The sequence below is a fragment of the Callithrix jacchus genome, chromosome 18 (genome assembly GCF_049354715.1).
Source record: "Callithrix jacchus isolate 240 chromosome 18, calJac240_pri, whole genome shotgun sequence".
In the NCBI taxonomy this organism is placed as follows: Eukaryota; Metazoa; Chordata; class Mammalia; order Primates; family Cebidae; genus Callithrix; species Callithrix jacchus.
This window is the reverse complement of record NC_133519.1, coordinates 17,482,262-17,498,794: the sequence shown is the minus strand read 5'-3', so window position 1 is coordinate 17,498,794 and position 16,533 is coordinate 17,482,262. Positions and strand designations below refer to the sequence as shown.

General features: G+C 53.9%; 1 protein-coding gene across 1 annotated transcript; it reads left to right on the top strand.

The window, feature by feature from the left end:
* The first annotated feature begins 8,185 nt into the window (after positions 1–8,185).
* On the top strand, positions 8,186–15,308 carry ETV3L (ETS variant transcription factor 3 like). The gene is made up of 5 exons (XM_003735150.5): positions 8,186–8,517; positions 8,601–8,838; positions 9,083–9,272; positions 9,971–10,088; positions 14,265–15,308. Exons 1-5 carry the CDS (start codon positions 8,460–8,462, stop codon positions 14,741–14,743), a joined length of 1,083 nt encoding a protein of 360 aa, XP_003735198.5. The 5' UTR covers positions 8,186–8,459; the 3' UTR covers positions 14,744–15,308.
* The last annotated feature ends 1,225 nt before the right edge of the window (positions 15,309–16,533 follow it).

Genomic DNA, 16,533 nt, shown 5'->3' with positions numbered 1-16,533 from the left:
ATCCTCCATCCTCCAGTTTCCCTGGAAAAGCCTCTCCTGAGGTCTCTTACCCATGGCCTTTGTCCCCTCCCAGGACATTCTGGATTCCTACCCCTTCTCTTGTTTCTAGTATTTCCTTAGCAGGCTATCTGATGTCCCTGTCGTCACTTTCTCCTGGCAGGTTTATCCCTTAGTGGGAAGTTCTTCCTGCTGTCTAACTTCAAGTAATAATTTTAAAAAAAAGAAAAATCATTTTCTACAACTCTAAGAGGACAGAGACATAATAAGTGCTTAAAACTCCTTAGAGAAAAGAGATTAGGTAAGTGCTTAGTAATATTTTACTGGAGACTACTAAGAAAAGTTGCTAATTGCAAAGATCCAGCATCACCATGGGGAGCAGAGCAGGGGCCCGGGGCTCAGAGGAGAAAGGAAGAAGTGAGATGGTGTCAAGAATCAGAGGCTGGGAAGGGGTTCCTGCTGCAGGTCTGGATCCCATCTCTGCAGAAAGCTGCATAAAAGAAAGGCTGACAAAGTGGGAAGGCCTTCCCAAAAGTTCAGCGTTAAAGAAGGGGTACCCCTCTCCCCAGTCTCCCTGAGGGTTAGATGTTTCATGTCGGATCTTCCCCAGAGGCAGGCTCTGGAGGCAAAGGACCCAGTGAGAGATACTCCCTCCCACCTCACCCCCCAAAGGGGTGGGGGCGCAATGGAGGGGGCTCCAGGCCCTGGTGTCACCAGCCCCCAAAGGGTTAATGCTATTGTCTGAAAACCACATCAGCTCTCCTGGGAGCTTGGAGATCCCACTCTCATTTTAAGTAACCCTAACGCGATGAGCGAGGGGTCGTTGCTGGACGAGCAGAGCGCCAGAGGGAGCCATTCGGAGGAGCGCGGGGACTTGGCTGCTGCTCTGAGGTAAGGGACTCCGATGGCAGGTCTGCAGCTGGGGCCAGCTGGCAGGGACGGGCCCTTCTCTGTCCCCCACCACCCTAGTGGTGGAGCCGATAGTGGGGCAATTAGGAAGGGGAGAAGCAAGGAGAGCTAGGCACTGTGCAGAGAGGAGAACCCAAGGGTCACACAAAGCTGCCTGGGAGGTGGCAGGGCTTGTCCATGCAGGTATGGGACAGCCACAGAGCCAGATGTTGGGCACTTAGGCCAGAGAGAACCCTGGCACCTGCAGAAGGACATCATAATGACAGCAGGTCCAGCCTGGCACTAGGCTCTCCTCCCCCCAGATGGGGCACAGCTGGGTTCAGCTATTGGCAGATAGGATTCCTAGGATGAATGGATCGAGTCAGACCCAGGGGCTGACTGAATGCTGGTCTCAGCTATCTTCCTGCCCCAGGGTTCTGTGTCTCAGGGAGGTCTGCTGTCATCCCTGTGCCTGAAGTTGAAGAGCAGTGGGTGAGGACTGACAATCCGCTGGTGGCTACTACTGGGCAGAGGGAGGCAGGTGACAGTGTGGACCTCACAGCATGGGGGGAAGGAGCAGGGGCGGGCAGAGTGCCATCAGGATTGAGCTCCCACCTGAGCCAGGCTGGGGTGTTCTGACTTGAAACCTCTGATGGGATGAGAGGATTCTGCCCTACTCACTTCCCTCCCTCCCTTCCTCAGACTCTTGGGATCCTTCTCAAGGACCTAGAAGAAGCTTAAAGTCTGAGAACGGGGGTCCCCCCTTATCACAAGAGCCCCTGTGATGGTGAGGGCAGGTGCAGTCTTGTGAAGCTGGAGAGACGCAGAGATAGTGCTTCTGTGGCAGAGGGAAGTCCTGCTCATCTCCCCAACTCCCTCCCAATGGAGACCAGAGGAGAAGGGCTGGGGAGAGTGGTGCCGCTGTCTCTCCACCTCCAAGCCCCCTTCTGGTCCTGCCCAAGGGCAGTGGGGCTCCAGTGGGCACAGGGACCAGGGCATATGGATGCAGCCTTCAATTGGGCTTGGGGCTTAGTGGCAGTTGAAGGGTTCTTGTTAAGATTGCGGTTGGCGTCGAGGCTGGAAGTGGACATGGGGTTTGAGGGTTGGGGATTGAGTCAGAAGGTGTCAGAGGCCCCCAGCTGGGGAGAATGACCTCAGATGCCTGCTTCTGATGCTGCTGCCCTGGTGCCAGTCACTCAGCCCTGGGCCAGCAATGCCAACTCATCCAGCTCAGCTGTCTGCTAGGAGCTTTCGCTTCCTCTCCCTCTGGCCCACTCCTCTGCCACGTCATCACCTGCTGGAGGGGATTTCTCATCTCTGGGTTGGGGGACAAAGGGAAGAATCAGGGGGTGTCCAGGCAGGGGGCTCTCCCAGGCACAGCTGATGGGAATGAGATGAAAGGAACCCACAGTGAGGTTCCACTGGGGGAAGGTCAAGGGGTGCTGGGGGGATCTGAGGAGGAAGTAGAGGAGTGGGGAGGTGGTGCTGTAGCGGCAGGGCCGGGAAGCTGGGAGGCCTGTGGTCAGTTTCCTTCTCCAAAGCATGGAGATAGGGGGCAGGAGAGGAAAGACAGAGAAGGAAACAGAAAGTAGCAAGGAGATGGTGACAGGGACAGCAAAACAGAGTGCCAGGCAGGGAGAGAAGTGATGAGACAGGCAACATTCCAGAGGATGGAAACAGGTGTTCCAGGAGGGCAGGATGGGCAGGGCGATACAGAGAGGGGTCACAGGATCAACAGATACAGTAAGTCAAGGCGGAAATGGAGAGACCGAGAGAAACTGGCAGAAGAGAGGACGAGGGAGAAGAGAGAAAAAGGTGGGAAAAGACATATCAGTAATGGTGCGGAAGTGAGACCGAGGGAAGATTGCTGGGAGGGAAGAGGAAAGAAGGGAAAAGAATTAGAGTGGGAGGGAAGAGGAGAGAACAGCGAAGGAGCAAATGAGCTAAAGAAAGATAAAGGGGCCAAACAGAGAAGGGGCCGACAGGGGCCTGACGGGCAGAGGGGTGCATGCAGAGCTGGAAGCTGGTCTCCAGACACCCCATGTCCCTTCCCCAGCCTCTGGGTCCCTGAAGGTGTATGAGGGGATGACCTTCCCCCTGACCTTCAGCTGCCCATCTTGACAGGTCTGGGGGTGGGGAATAGGATTGTCTGGGTTTGGATTTCTGCTCCACAGAGTTACACAAACCTTTTAAATCCCACGGCCCCCAGAGACCCAAGAGACAAGAGTTGGAGGCATCTGCAAGGGGAAGTGGGGGCTAAGAAGAAGGGTTGGGCGGAGGTCTGAGGCCGGATGAGGGGACTGGGCAGTGACAGCAGTTGAGAGGGAGCCTGGAGGAGGGCTGAGGATGGAGGAGCGAGAATGAGAAGCAGGATGGCTGCTGGATCCCACTGGGGAGCCTCTCCCAGCTGTGGAGATGGAAGGAAGAGCTGAGGCTGCAGGAGGGAGACAGGTTCTTCTGGATGATTCCCAGCATCAAAATGGGGTCCTCACTATTGCCTGGGCAGGGATAGACAAGATGCCCTTGGGGTCACTGCCAGCAAGGCAAGAGGGGAAGGAAAGAGAGGCTGAGGGGACATGAAGGAAGGGCATGTAGCCCTCTCCTTCCCCCAAATTCCCCAAGGAAAAAGGTGACTGGCTTTGACCCGCTCGGGCCCCCAGCCCCTCTTGCTCTCCTACCTAAGCAGCTTAACTAATAGCATTAAAGCAGGTCTCAGGACTAACCACTCTCCACTTGGAGCTGAGATCAAGCGGGGAGACCAGAGCTTCTAATCAGATTGGGGATTTGGCAGAGGGGTGGGGGATGCAGTTTGTTCCAGGCTAACAAGCACAAAATATCCCCCTGGAGACCGCCATCGCTGTGTCTCTGAGGGGTTTCTCCCCGAACTCTTGCCCCTCTAAGCTGGTTTCTCTCCTCGGATCTTTCCATCCCCTGGGCCATAATCGGGGCTTCACCTGTGTCCACAACTGATTTCCGCATCACTGTTTCTCTGTCTGATACTCTCTGATTCACTCTTTCTCGCTGACTCACACAGCCTGTCTCTTTCCGCTGCCTTTGTATTTACAAACAGTGCCATCTTCCCACTGAATCAATCAAGCAGTCACTGAAACACTTGTTTTTGTCCAATCAATCTGATTATGCAGTCAATCCACCTCAGCCCCTTAAAAGGCTCCACACAACGAAACGACTTTGAATACAAGTTTCCACTTTGTATACACGGAGCCTTGGTCTCGAACACTCCTACTTTTTTATATATATTATGTGCATTCCTGTCTTTCCCATCCTTTCTGCTTCGCTCTCTGTCCATCTGGCTGGCTGACCTCTGGCTTTCTGGGGACTTTATGGATAACTTTTCTGGCAAAGGGCCCACATGGAGGGTTTAGACTGGAAGTGCCTCCTTCAGGACCCGGGGCCTCCCACCAGCCTCACCTCTCTGCTCTGAAGTCTCATCCTCAACTTTTCTGCCCTGGTTGACTGATTACAGCTCAGAGCCTGGAGTCAGACAGACCTGTTCCCATCCGGCTCCACCACTTGGCCAAGATCTTATGCAAGTCTCTTAATCTTTCTGAGCCTCAATTTCCTTAGCTTACAAAACAGATAATACCTCTCTCGAAGGGTTATTGTGAAGAGTCAAAGAAGTAGCATAGGAACACGTGTTAAACCCAATACCGGGAGCGTAAGGGCCCCATTCACATGAACTAAAATCTTCCAAAGGTGAACTCTGCTGTGGACATTTCCTTTGGCTCCAAGCCCTAGCTTAGGGCTTACGCTCTGTTGTTATCTCCAGTATCTGCATCGCTTTCATTAAGTAATGACCTAAAACCTACATGTGTTGTAACGAATGCTTACATTGGCCAAGGGGGTTAGCCATATTATTAGTAATCGGAATGATGATGTTGATGGCAATACCAATTGCTTGCTGCTACAACCCTTCAAGAAACACAAAGTGCTTAAGAGAAGCCACTTGGGTCATCTGAGATTGGGTTATGATCCTTCTTGATTTATGCTTTTCAATACTCATTCTCCTCTAGGGCCACTGTACTGATCTTGCCGTGGAGGGGTCTGTGCAGAACCTGTGGTTAGAGCTTCCCCAAGCTTTGTGTGTCTGGCCCACAGCACAAGAGGGGAGGAGCGGCAGCCTGGAAGGTCAGGACAGGGTGGGGACAGAATGGGACTACCACCCCCAGCCTTGGGAGCATCCCCACCAGAGTGCGGACTAAAGTGAAGCACGAGGAATTAAGGTTAAGTGCCAAGGACAACTCCTGGACATGAAGGCAGAACTGAGTGTTCTCTGAGTGTTCCCCAGTCAGCTCAGAGGCTCGAGGAGGAAAGGAAGGATTCGGCGCAGGCGTCTGGCAGGAGTTGTCAGCAGCAAGGATTTCCACACTTAGAACTGGCAAGGTCCTCGGAGACTTGAGGATCCATCAGGGACTCTCACAGACATGGGAGAAGCTGAGGAGGAGGCTGCTGGCATCAGGAAGCTGGGAAACTTGACCTTGCCTACTGATGCCACTTGATTTTGTATTCTGAGTTTTTTTTCTTTTGGGTGGTAGGGAAGGGGCTGTTGGGAGCCCACCTACATGGCTGAACATTATAAATCTTGACTCAAGGTCTTGCTTTCCACTCTTTGATTTAAGAGCTGTATGGTCTTAGGAAGTTATGCAACCCCTCTGCTACCTCCTGTGAGGGTTCAGGATATGTTGGTTTCAATCCCTTAATGTAGTGTGGACCACACCAAGTGTCTGGTCAGTGACGGGGTTCTCTTCTTGCCAGATCCTAAGTCCACCCTGAGGTCTCACATCCTTCAGACCAGAAAACACCATCAGATTCAGCAGGTGCCAGGCCAAGCCATAGGAAATTCTATCAGCTTCTTCCAGGGAACGGTCGTGCCTTGGACTCTCTCAAAACTCACCTCTGCACCCTGCCCCATTTCCCAGCCCGTTTTCCTAAGGGGAAGCAGAAAATATCCCAATCAGGTTGAGGTTCAACCAAGGAGGAATTTCCAAGTGGACAGGACAGGAAAGGAGGTTGAGGTTGGAAGAGGAGTGGGGCCTCTGCTTCCGGGGAGGAAAGGAGAGAAGACTTCAGAATGTCCGCTGCCGGTTTAGAGACAGAGAGATGAGTCGGATAACCTATTCAACCAGATTCCGGGTGGGCTTGGATCCACTCACTGCCCTATTCACCTTAATTTCCAGAGACACTCTCAGCTCAGGTCAGACTTGGTGCCTCCAAGCTCCTGCCCTTACCTGCCTGTCAGTTTGTCAGTTTACATCCCTGGCACTGAGCATTCCCTGGGAAAGGGAGAGTGAGACACCAGATGGTCTCTTGGTGCCAGGAGTCGGGGAAGCCAGGGTTCTTAAAACCTGAAGTGTCTGGGGTTCCTGACTTTCTAACACCTACAGTCTCTTTCTGCTCCATCCCATGGGTTCTATAGGTTCTCACTGCTCAAAGTATGGTTTGTGGACCAGCAGCAGCAGCACCTAGAGGCTTGTTAGAAGTGCAGAGTCTTGGTCAGGTGCAGTGGTTCACACCTGTAATCCCCGGGAGACCAAGGCGTGTGGATCACTTAAGGTCAGGAGTTCGAAACCAGTCTGGCCAACAGACGAAACCCCATCTCTACTAAAAATACAAAAATTAGCCAGCGTGGTGGCAGGCGCCTGTAATCCTAGCCACTTGGGAGGCTGAGGTGGGAGAACTGCTTGTACCCAGGAGGCGGAGCTTGCAGTAAGCCGAGATCACGCCACTGCACTCCAGCCTGGGTGACAGAGCAAGACTCTGTCTCAAAAAAAAAAAAAGTGCAGAGTCTTAGGTCTCCCAAGTTCTGCTGAATCAAAATGTGTATTTAAAAGAGATCTTTAGGTCATTCCTACTCACATTAGAGTCTGCAAAGCATCAGCATAGATTATTTTTTTAAGTCTGAAGGCAACTGAGTAGATGAGAAGGTGCTGTGGATTAGGCAGCTGGGGCCAGGGCAGCTAACCCACCATCTGTCTTTGGTCAGGTCACTTTCCCTGCCTGAGCTTCCCCTGGAAAATGAGAAAGCAATCCCCCGACAAACCCTCACGTGCCCTCCAGACCTGACAGCCTAACAGGTTCTAGCTGCACCCTATCTCCATCAGAGGCAGAGAGCCAGGCCCGGGTCACGTTACGCTGTTCACGGGCAGTCCTAAGGGCCCAGGAATCTCCCAGTGCCCTGGCCCACCAGGAGCAGGTCCCATGGCTTCGTCCCCACGGCAGCCCCTCCCGTCCCTCCTCAGCCCCCTTGTTTATCGTTTCAACTTCCATTAGTTATAGTGGAAACCAGCCTTTTGCACCATCCAGAAAGCTTTTTGCTCCATCCAGAAGGCTTTTGGGCTTACACATTTTCTTTCCTCTCTCCCTGTATCAGGCAAGTCTATCTCATGAGGGCTTATTCCATAAACTCCCCACACTTCTCAGCTGAGAACCACAAGATTCCCGGTTCCTGCCCATGGTTCATCAATTCAACAAACATCTGTAAAACACCTCTGAGTATGAGGTCCTGTACTAGGATCTGGGGAGCCAGCAAAGAACAAGACAGCTAGGGTTCCTGACCTCGCAGCTGACACTCAGTGGGGGACAGATGTTCAACAAAGAATGACACTATCTACAAGTCCATTACCATTCATTCTATCCGCAGTCATTTATAGAACACCTACTGTGTGCCAGGCCCTTCGGACTCATTGTAAAAATAAATAAATAAATAAATAAAAAATCCTGCTTGGCCAGGCGCAGTGGCTCATGCCTGCAATCCCAGCATTTTGGGAAGCTGAGGCAGGTGGATCATCTGAGGTCAGGAGTTCAAGGCCAGCCTGATCAATAGGGCAAAACCTTGTCTCTACTAAAAATACAAAAATTAACCAGACGTGGTGGCATACACCTGTAATCCCAACTACTTGGGAGGCGGAGGCAGAAGAATTGCTTGAACCCAGGAGGTGAAGGTTGCAGTGAGCAGAGATCACACCGCTGTGCTTCAGCCTGGGCAACAGAGCAAGACTCTGTCACACACACACACAAAATCTGCTCTTCTCAAATGTGAAAGTGTTTGAAATACTGTAATGGCACAGGTATGTATATATGCCACCTCCTTCCCACTCAAGATTTAGAATGAGCCCATGATTAATTACATTTTCTTTTGTCTTCTCTTGGGAAAAACTTCAATCCTGTTAAGCCCTAAGAAGAGCTCTCATTCTCTGTCTAAATCCCCCAGCAGGGGCAGGATACGGGACCCTTTGCATTTCTCTCCATCTGTATAAGTGGCTCAGCCCCAAGCCCTGAGTCTGACAGCCCTGGGCAGCCAGGAGGTCCCCATAGGAAGCTGGGCCCTGTCTGGGGATGGGGAAGCTTCCTGCCTCAGATTCCCTTTTCTCACCTTCACTGGCAACCTCTTGTCCCTTCCCTTTTCTCTCTCTACTGACCCTCTCCCTTCCCTCCTTTCCCTCCCTTGTTCCTTCCTCTTTCACTGTCCTTCCCTCTGTCTCCTTCCTTCCCTTCTTCTTAAGTGGTGGCCGTATTTCCCCAAGGCCGAGACACAGCGCCTCTCACCGGAGTGGACCATGCACTGCAGCTGCTTGGCTGAGGGTGTCCCGGCCACCCCCAGCAGCTGGATCTCAGGTGAGCCTCTCGGCCAGGTCTACCCCTGCTCCAGCGGCCCAGGGCAGGGCCTCCAGAGCCCTCACTCTCCCCTCCCCACCCAGGCTTGGCCTTCCCTGACTGGGCCTACAAAGCCGAGTCATCCCCAGGCTCCCGGCAGATCCAGCTGTGGCACTTCATCCTGGAGCTGCTGCAGAAGGAAGAGTTCCGCCATGTCATCGCCTGGCAGCAGGGGGAGTACGGGGAATTTGTCATCAAGGATCCAGATGAGGTGGCCCGCCTCTGGGGCCTCAGGAAATGCAAACCACAGATGAATTATGACAAGCTGAGCCGTGCCCTCAGGTGAGAGGAGGCAGCCAACAAGGCCTAAGATGGGAGAGTTCAAGGGAAAGGGCCACGGTTTCTGGACCCCCTGCTGGTTCCCACCCCTCCATGCTTGGCGAGTGTCCTGGCCTGTGGGGAGCTGCTTCGTGGTTCTCTGAGAGCAGCTTAGGGTCAGCCCAGCTGGGGAGGAGAATGTGATTAGGTCCCTGACTCTATTCCCTGACCACCGGGCCAACTCGATTCTCCACTTCGAATTCTCCAGATATTACTACAATAAGAGGATCCTGCATAAGACCAAAGGCAAAAGGTTCACGTACAAGTTCAACTTCAGCAAGCTCATAGTAGTCAACTATCCTCTGTGGGAAGTGCGGGCACCGCCGTCCCCCCACTTGCTGCTGGGGGCCCCTGCCCTGTGTCGGCCCGCGCTGCTGCCTATGGGTGTGCAGAGTGAGGTAAGTGGGAAGGTGGCTCCTGTCTCAGGGCTCCACCAGGTCCTGCCCCTCTGCCCAGGAGGCTCCCACCCTCCTCTCTGCCCCTGGGGCCCATCAGCCTCCAGTGTTCTTCTCCTCCTGCATCCTAGTCCCTGAGTACCCCAAGGGCAGGTGTATTAATCTAAGTGGTACAGGGCCCACCTGTGAGAAAGGGTGGCTCCTTCTGTGCTAGGCCCCACTGCTTTAGTGGTGGATCAGAGGGAAGATCCCAGGGCATCTGAGACTGTAGGCAGCCGTGGCAGTGGGCTTTTAACAATTGGTACGAGAGACTGGCACGGTGGCTCATACTTGTAATCCCAGCAATGTAGAAGGACAAGGTGGGTGGATCACCTGAGGTCAGGAGTTCGAGACCAACTTGGCCAACATGGCAAAACCTATCTCTACTAAAAATGCAAAATTAATTGGGCATGGTGGTGCATGCCTGTAATCCCAGCTACTGGGGAGGCTGAGGCAGGAGAATCGCTTGAACCCAGGAGGCGGAGTTTGCAGTGAGCCAACATGGCGCCACTGCACTCCAGCCTGGTGACAGAGCAAGACTTCATCTCAAAAAAAAAAAAAATCGGTATGAGAGTATTTTATTGTTTTAGCAACTGGCTGTGTACTGGAGAATACATGGCAGGGAGAGCCCATCCCACCCCATACCTACTTCTCACCCTCAGCTCCTGCACAGCATGCTGTTCACGCATCGGGCCATGGTGGAGCAGCTGGTGGGACAGCAGACACTCTGGGGGTCTCCAGAGGCCTCTGCGGATAAGAAGGGGAGCAGCAGCAGCGTCCGTGAGTACTCAGGGCTGGGAGGGCCCAGGGAATCTTTGCCAGAGGGAGGGAGGGCCTTCCTGGCTGAGTACATGGCTGATGGGACATGAGACAAGGGATACTATATAACTCATTCATTCATTCAACCAACCTATTGAGCACCAGCTATTTACTAGGTGTGGGGGTTCAGAGCTGAAATACAGTCCTCAAGAGGCTCAGAACCTAGTGGGGAGCAGCGATGGGATTACTGCCAGTGACTGCTGCTGGCATTCAGGTAAGCACTAGGTGCTAAACCTTCAGGCCCAGAGAAGGAACTAGAGCTTTCCGGACGATGCAACACTGGGGCAGGTGAAGGAAAAAGATGCCTAAGCAGAGGGAATAGCATTTATTTATTTATTTATTTATTTATTTATTTATTTATTTGACAGCATCTCACTCTGTTGCCCAGGCTGGAGCACAGTGGTGTGATCTCAGTTCACTGCAACCTCTGCCTCCCAGGTTCAAGCGATTCTCATGCCTCAGCCTCCCAAGCAGCTGGGATTACAGGCATGCACCACCATGCCTGGCTCAGTTTTGTATTTTTAGTAGAGACACGGTTTCACTATGTTGACCAGTCTGGTCTCAAACTCCTGATCTCAGGTGGTCCACCTGCCTTGGTCTCCCAAAGTGCTGGGATTACAGGTGTGAGTCACCACACCCAGCCAGGAATAGCATTTATAAAGCAAAAAGCTGTGGACAGGCAAATCTGGAGAAGTGCTGGTAGCTTGCTGTTAGAGGGCTGATCTGGTGATGGGGTGGGAACAAGCGGGACGGATGAGAGATGGAGCTGGCAAGGCAGACAGGTGTCAGGCCACAGAGGCCTCACAAGCCATGCTAAGGGAGCAGGACTTTCTCACGCGGGCAGGGAGGACAGGGAGGAAGAGTCGCGGTCAGACTTTCATTTTATGCAGATGACCGGTGTTGTGCGTGGAGTTTGAGTTGAAGGAGGCACACTGGGAGTTGGGGGCCTTTAAAGATTATCTAGGCAGGCGATGACAGGGCGGGAACCAAGACAAGGGCCATGGGCTAAAGGAGGCTCAGCTGGAGAGAGACTGGGAAGATAGAGTTCTTTCATTCGTTCACTCACTCATTCATTTCTTCTTTCATCAGATGCTTGATGACTGCCTGTTTCATGTGCCAGGCACTGTCCTAGGGGCTAGGAGCCAAAGTGAGCAACACTGCCTTTATAGGACTTACAGGCAAGGGGGGCGCAGACATCCAGCTGATGATTGATAAGTGATTTTAACTGTGCTAACTGCTGCAGAGGAGAAGGGCAGGGTGCCGAGGGCATCAGGGAAGACTTACTTGACAAAGTGACATTTGAGATGACACCCAAACTGTACAGGAGTGCTAGCTTACCTCAGAGGGAGCAGAGAGAGCACAGCGGGCAAGAGAATAGTGTGTGCAATGGCCCTGGGACAGGACAGAGGGACTGGGAGAAGGCCAGCACAGAGGCACATGCTCATTTCGTGGGAGAAGGTGAAAATGTAGGCGGACATCAGCTCTTACAGAGGCTGTGAGCTGGAAACTGACAATAGCAGATTTTCGGTGAAAAAGATCACAGAGACACTTGACCAACCCAAGGCTCTTGTGCAGGGCCCAAGCATTGCCCCTTCACTCCAGGCAATTCCATGGAAGAAGGATCCATGGCCTTCACCCCACCCCTGAGCTGCTGGGGGCCCCAAGCTCTGTACCTCGGGAGTGCAGCTGAGGCCATGGGTGTGGGGTGGCCCAGGGCCTGCTGGGACTCGCTGGGTCTGGTCTGGCAGCCCAGAGCTAAACGCACCTGGACAGCCTCCCTGTTCCTCCACCCCCACCCACCCCCTCCCAGCTCTGGGAATGCCTTGGGCACAGAGAGCTGCTCTCTTTGGGAAACTATGAGGGAAAGAAAAAAGTGTTCCCTCTCCAGGTGGAAAGAAAGAAAGAAAGAGAAAGAAGAAAAGAAAAGAAAGAGGTGGGAGGGGAGGGGAGGGGAAGGGAGGGGAGGGGAGGGGAGGGGAGGGGAGGGGAGGGGAGGGGAGGGGAGGGGAGGGGAGGGGAGGATTCCCTCCTAGGCCCCATTTGGAGTGGACTCCTTTGCACCTCCCTCCCCTCTGCAGTCAAGCACACAAGCCCTGCCCATGCTGGGCCCTAAGGGAGGCTAAGCAGCAGTAGGTCGCCAGAAGGTTAGGAGCAGCCACATGCCTCATTTCTGGATTGAGATTCCAGAAGCCTGTGCCAGCCCCTCACTCAGAGCATTTTGTGCCAGGAAAGGAAGCTGCTTCCGGGAGTGCCGGGACTGTGGCGCTGGAACCAGGGGACTGCGGGGCTGGTGCAGAGAAAGGCTGGGACCCGGAGGTGGAATGAGAGGAGGACTCTTAGAAATAAAACCTCCCTTCCCCATGCCTTGACCTCAGGAGCCCCAGGAGACACAGCCCTCCTGTGTGACAGCAGTCCCACCTCTTCTTGGGATACAGGGAAAAGATACATCTTGGGATACAGGGATACCCAGAGAGCGGCTGCTCTGACCGGGGTCTCCACCCATGCTGCTTCTCCTGGAGGATCATTGTCGCCGTTTTCTCCCTACATAGATCTGACTTCAGAAATCTTGCTCCTATCAAATACGTGGGACATGGTCAATAATAACTAATTTGCTTTTCCATTTTTACTCACTGTAGCCCAACCAATGTGGCTCCACTGGGCCAATGCTTGTTCTTTGAGTTGAATGACGTGGCCTTGCTGAGAAAATCGTGGCACTGCAGTCAGGCTTGTTGACGTACAGAAAGTGATGTGGAGCTCTATCCAGTCATCTCCAAGGCCGCCAGCTGGGAGGCCCTATTGTAGGGCCCTGGCAGGGTCGGAGAGGGAAAGAGGGTGGATTGGAAGGAGCAAGAAGGAAGCCCTTTCGGAGGAGGAGAGCTATGGACCAGAGCGCGACAGGGAAGAGGGAAGCTGGGGCTCCCGATGCCTGCGCTGGGCCTCCCAGTCATGAACTCCGCAGGCCCCTTCTTCCCCATGACGCAGCTTACTCTAAGCTAAGAGAGGGGATTTTATGGATGAAGAAACAGAGGACTGCAAATGAAAATGACAAGCCCAAGGCCACACATCCAGTCCTTTGCCCGGCTAGACTGCAGGCCCGTGCGGCAGGCGCAGGGAGTGAAGAATGGATCCGCTGGGATAAAGCGGGCACCGTCCTTCCCTTACGCACTGACGTATTTTTCAGGAGTACTCAATGTGTCCAGACTGGGTAGATTCAAGGGAAAATAAAACAAAGACAGCACCTGACTTCACAGAGTTGGGCTCACAGATATTAAGTGACTGCACGAGCCTAACTCAGCCGAGTGCCCTGGAGGAGAGGTCCAGGGAGGCATGAGAACAGGCAGCAGGTACCCTCGCCTAGGCTGGGGTCTCGGAAGGCTTCTCCAAAGAGTGGAGTTTATGAAGAGGCCTAAAGAAAAGCAGAAAAGGGCTGGGCGTGATGACTCACACTTGTAATTCCGGCACTTTGGGAGGCTGAAGCAGGTGGATCACGTGAGGTCAGGAGTTCGAGACCAGCCTGACCAATATGGTGAAACCCCGTCTCCACTAAAAATGCAAAAAAATTTTTTTGTATTTTACAAATACAATCTTACAAACACAAAATACAGGCGCTTACCACCACACCTGTATTTTGAGACCACAGGCATGGTGTGGGTGCCTGTAGTCTCAGCTACTCAGGAGGCTAAGGCAGGAGAATTGCCTAAACCTGGGAGGTAGAGATTGCAGTGAGCCGAGATCGCGCCACTGCACTCCAGCCTGGGTGACAGAGAGAGATTCTGTCTCAAAAGAGAAAAGAAGGGCAGAAAAGGAAGGGCAAAGCTGGCAACATGGCAAGACTTCATCCCTACAAAAAACACAAAAATTAGCCAGGCGTAGTGGCACACGCCTGTAATCCCAGCTACTCAGGAGGCTGAAGTGGGAGGATCGCTTGAACCCAGGAGGGGTTCAAGCCTGCACTGCAGCCTGGGTGACAGAGAGAGACTCTCTCAAGAAAAAAAAAAATAAAGAAAAGGAAGGGCTGTGGGGCAAAGAAGAGAGGCTTCCAAGCAAGAAACAGGAAGGCCTGTGAAATGGGAGGAGCAAGAGGCATCTGAGAGGCGCTGGGCTCCCTTGACCCTTTCTCTCTTTTTCCTTTTCTAGGACTTGGCTCCACCCCAGGCCCCTGCCAGCTGGGCCCTTGCTGCCATTTGGGGAGCGTCCAAGCCGAGCTGCCTGGAGTTGCTTCCTTCACCCCTCCCCTCCTGCCCCCTCTCGCCTCCGACTGGACCTGCCTCTCGGGGCCCTTCTTGCCTCCTCTTCCATCAGAGCAGCAGCTCCCAGGGGTCTTCAAGCCAGGCACCCTGCTCCCAGGACCTAGGAGCCTCCCAGGGACCTGGTATTTTCCAGGACGTCCTCTCTTGGCCGGGCTGAGACAGGGTGTGGGTGAGAGGCTTCAGCCCTTGTCCCTCAGGCCCGAGGGGCTGGAGGTAAAGCCTGCTCCCATGATGGGGGCAAAGGGGTGCCTGGATCCCAGGGAGGGCTTCTGTCCAGAGACCCGCAGACTCAAAACTAGGGAGGAAAACCTCACCTCCCCCAATCTGGAGAACCTCAAAGCAGTGTGGCCCTTGGATCCTCCTTAATTGGAGAGGAAGGTGGGAAGTTGGAGGGTTCTCCAAAGTCAGTCTCTGGGTTAGTACCTTCCCCTGGCTGGACGTGGGCTGGAATTGCAGGATTTGAAGGGGTGGAGTTGGACCCAAGGTGAGGAGCATTGCAGGGAAGGTGTGATGTGGCCAAGACAGGGTGCCCCTCCTCTCCCACCTCATTGCTAATCAGACTAAGGGGACCTTCCTAATCTCGACTTTTCTTCAGGGAGATGAGAATAAGGTTTCTGTAATTTCCATCCTGCCCACTAAGGGGGAAAACTAAGGGTGTCGCCTGGGGAGAGGACGGGGTGGTTGTGTTCTCCGAGTCTTCTCCAGGGCCCATCTCCCCAGTCTGGGCTCAGGTCTCCAGCCCCTTTCTCACCTGTCCTTGCCACTTCTCTCCCATCCCTCTGATCGCTGAGACCCTGGAAACCTCCGTCCCACACAGGCACTTCCTCCTCTCTCCATTTCCCCAGGACCCAGGCAGGTGGGGAAGGGAGACACCGGCCTTCTCTGCTCTGTAATTCTCCACTGTGACCATGAATAAAATGCCCCTGCAAACCTCCCGCTGGCTGACCACCTCCCTGCAGTGAGCGCCCGTCCTCCCACTGTGCCCTTCCTGTGTTCTGGTCTGGTGTGATGGGAAGGGGCCTGAGCAGGAGTTTTGGGTGAGCCTGAGGTCTGGAGTGGAGCTACACAACCCACCCGCCAGTCTCTTCCCTCCTGCCAGCATCTACTCTCAGAGAGAAAGGCTGGAAGGAGGCGAGGGCATGAGCAGCTTCCTGGGCACAGTGGGAAACCTGCCTCAAGGGAGGAATGGCAGACCACAGCAGGGGTCCTTAAAGAACGTCCCTCAGACCCCTGCGGACGACCTTGGAGCAGAAAGGTTGGGTGAGGAGGAGTGAGCTGTCAGGGGCCCCTTTTCTCTGCTCCTCAGGCCCTAAGAATGCCAAGCAGAGCAGCAGTGAGGCATCAGGTGCCTGGGAAGTGGGGGACATGTGACAGAGAGGGTCTTTTGCCCAAACAAGAACATGCCAAAAGAGAGGGGTACTCCAGGAGCCAAGCCTGTTGACCCCACTGCCTTACAGTTTCTAGGCTGCCAATTACAAGCCTAGGATTTGTCCCCACTCCCTTTCTATGACATGGAGCACTCAGCAGGCACAGAGCACCCCTTTGCCCAGTGTTTGGTCCCTCCTGAGCATATGCTGCTGCAGCCTCTCAGCCCTACTTAGTGATAGATGCGTGACCACATGGCCACACGTGGAACTGGGAAAGGAGAGCCCCGGCGTGGTCAGGATGGGCCCTCACTCCTCAGGGAGGTGGCGATGGACACGGCACACAGGCCCTGGGTTTCCAAGCTGGATCTAGGCCAGGGGAAAGGATCTCTGAGAGTTCGTCTCAGTCTCCCTCCTTCAGACCAGGTGCCAAGAAGGTGGGACCACAGAGTTTCTCTCCCAAGAGTTCCCAGGGCTACAGTGAAAACTGCTTCTCACTTGCCCCCAAAGCCGCGGGCCCATCCCTGGCCCTGCAGGAAGGACGAGCCCCCAGGGGCTTTCCCATCACCCTGCCCAGTTTGGGGAGACAAAGAGCCAGTGTTGTCTGCCCCAGCATAAGGAACTGGATGGTGCTGTCACGGGGTTTGGGCCCTGTTCAGAGAGACCAGCCCCTGGGACAGAATCATTCTCCTTCCTGGGGATCGTCACATATCCCTCTGCCTGGCCCCACCGCCTCTTCAGTGACCCCCATTTCTCAGGCGATGGGAAATGCCTTGAGGTCACTCTTCTAAA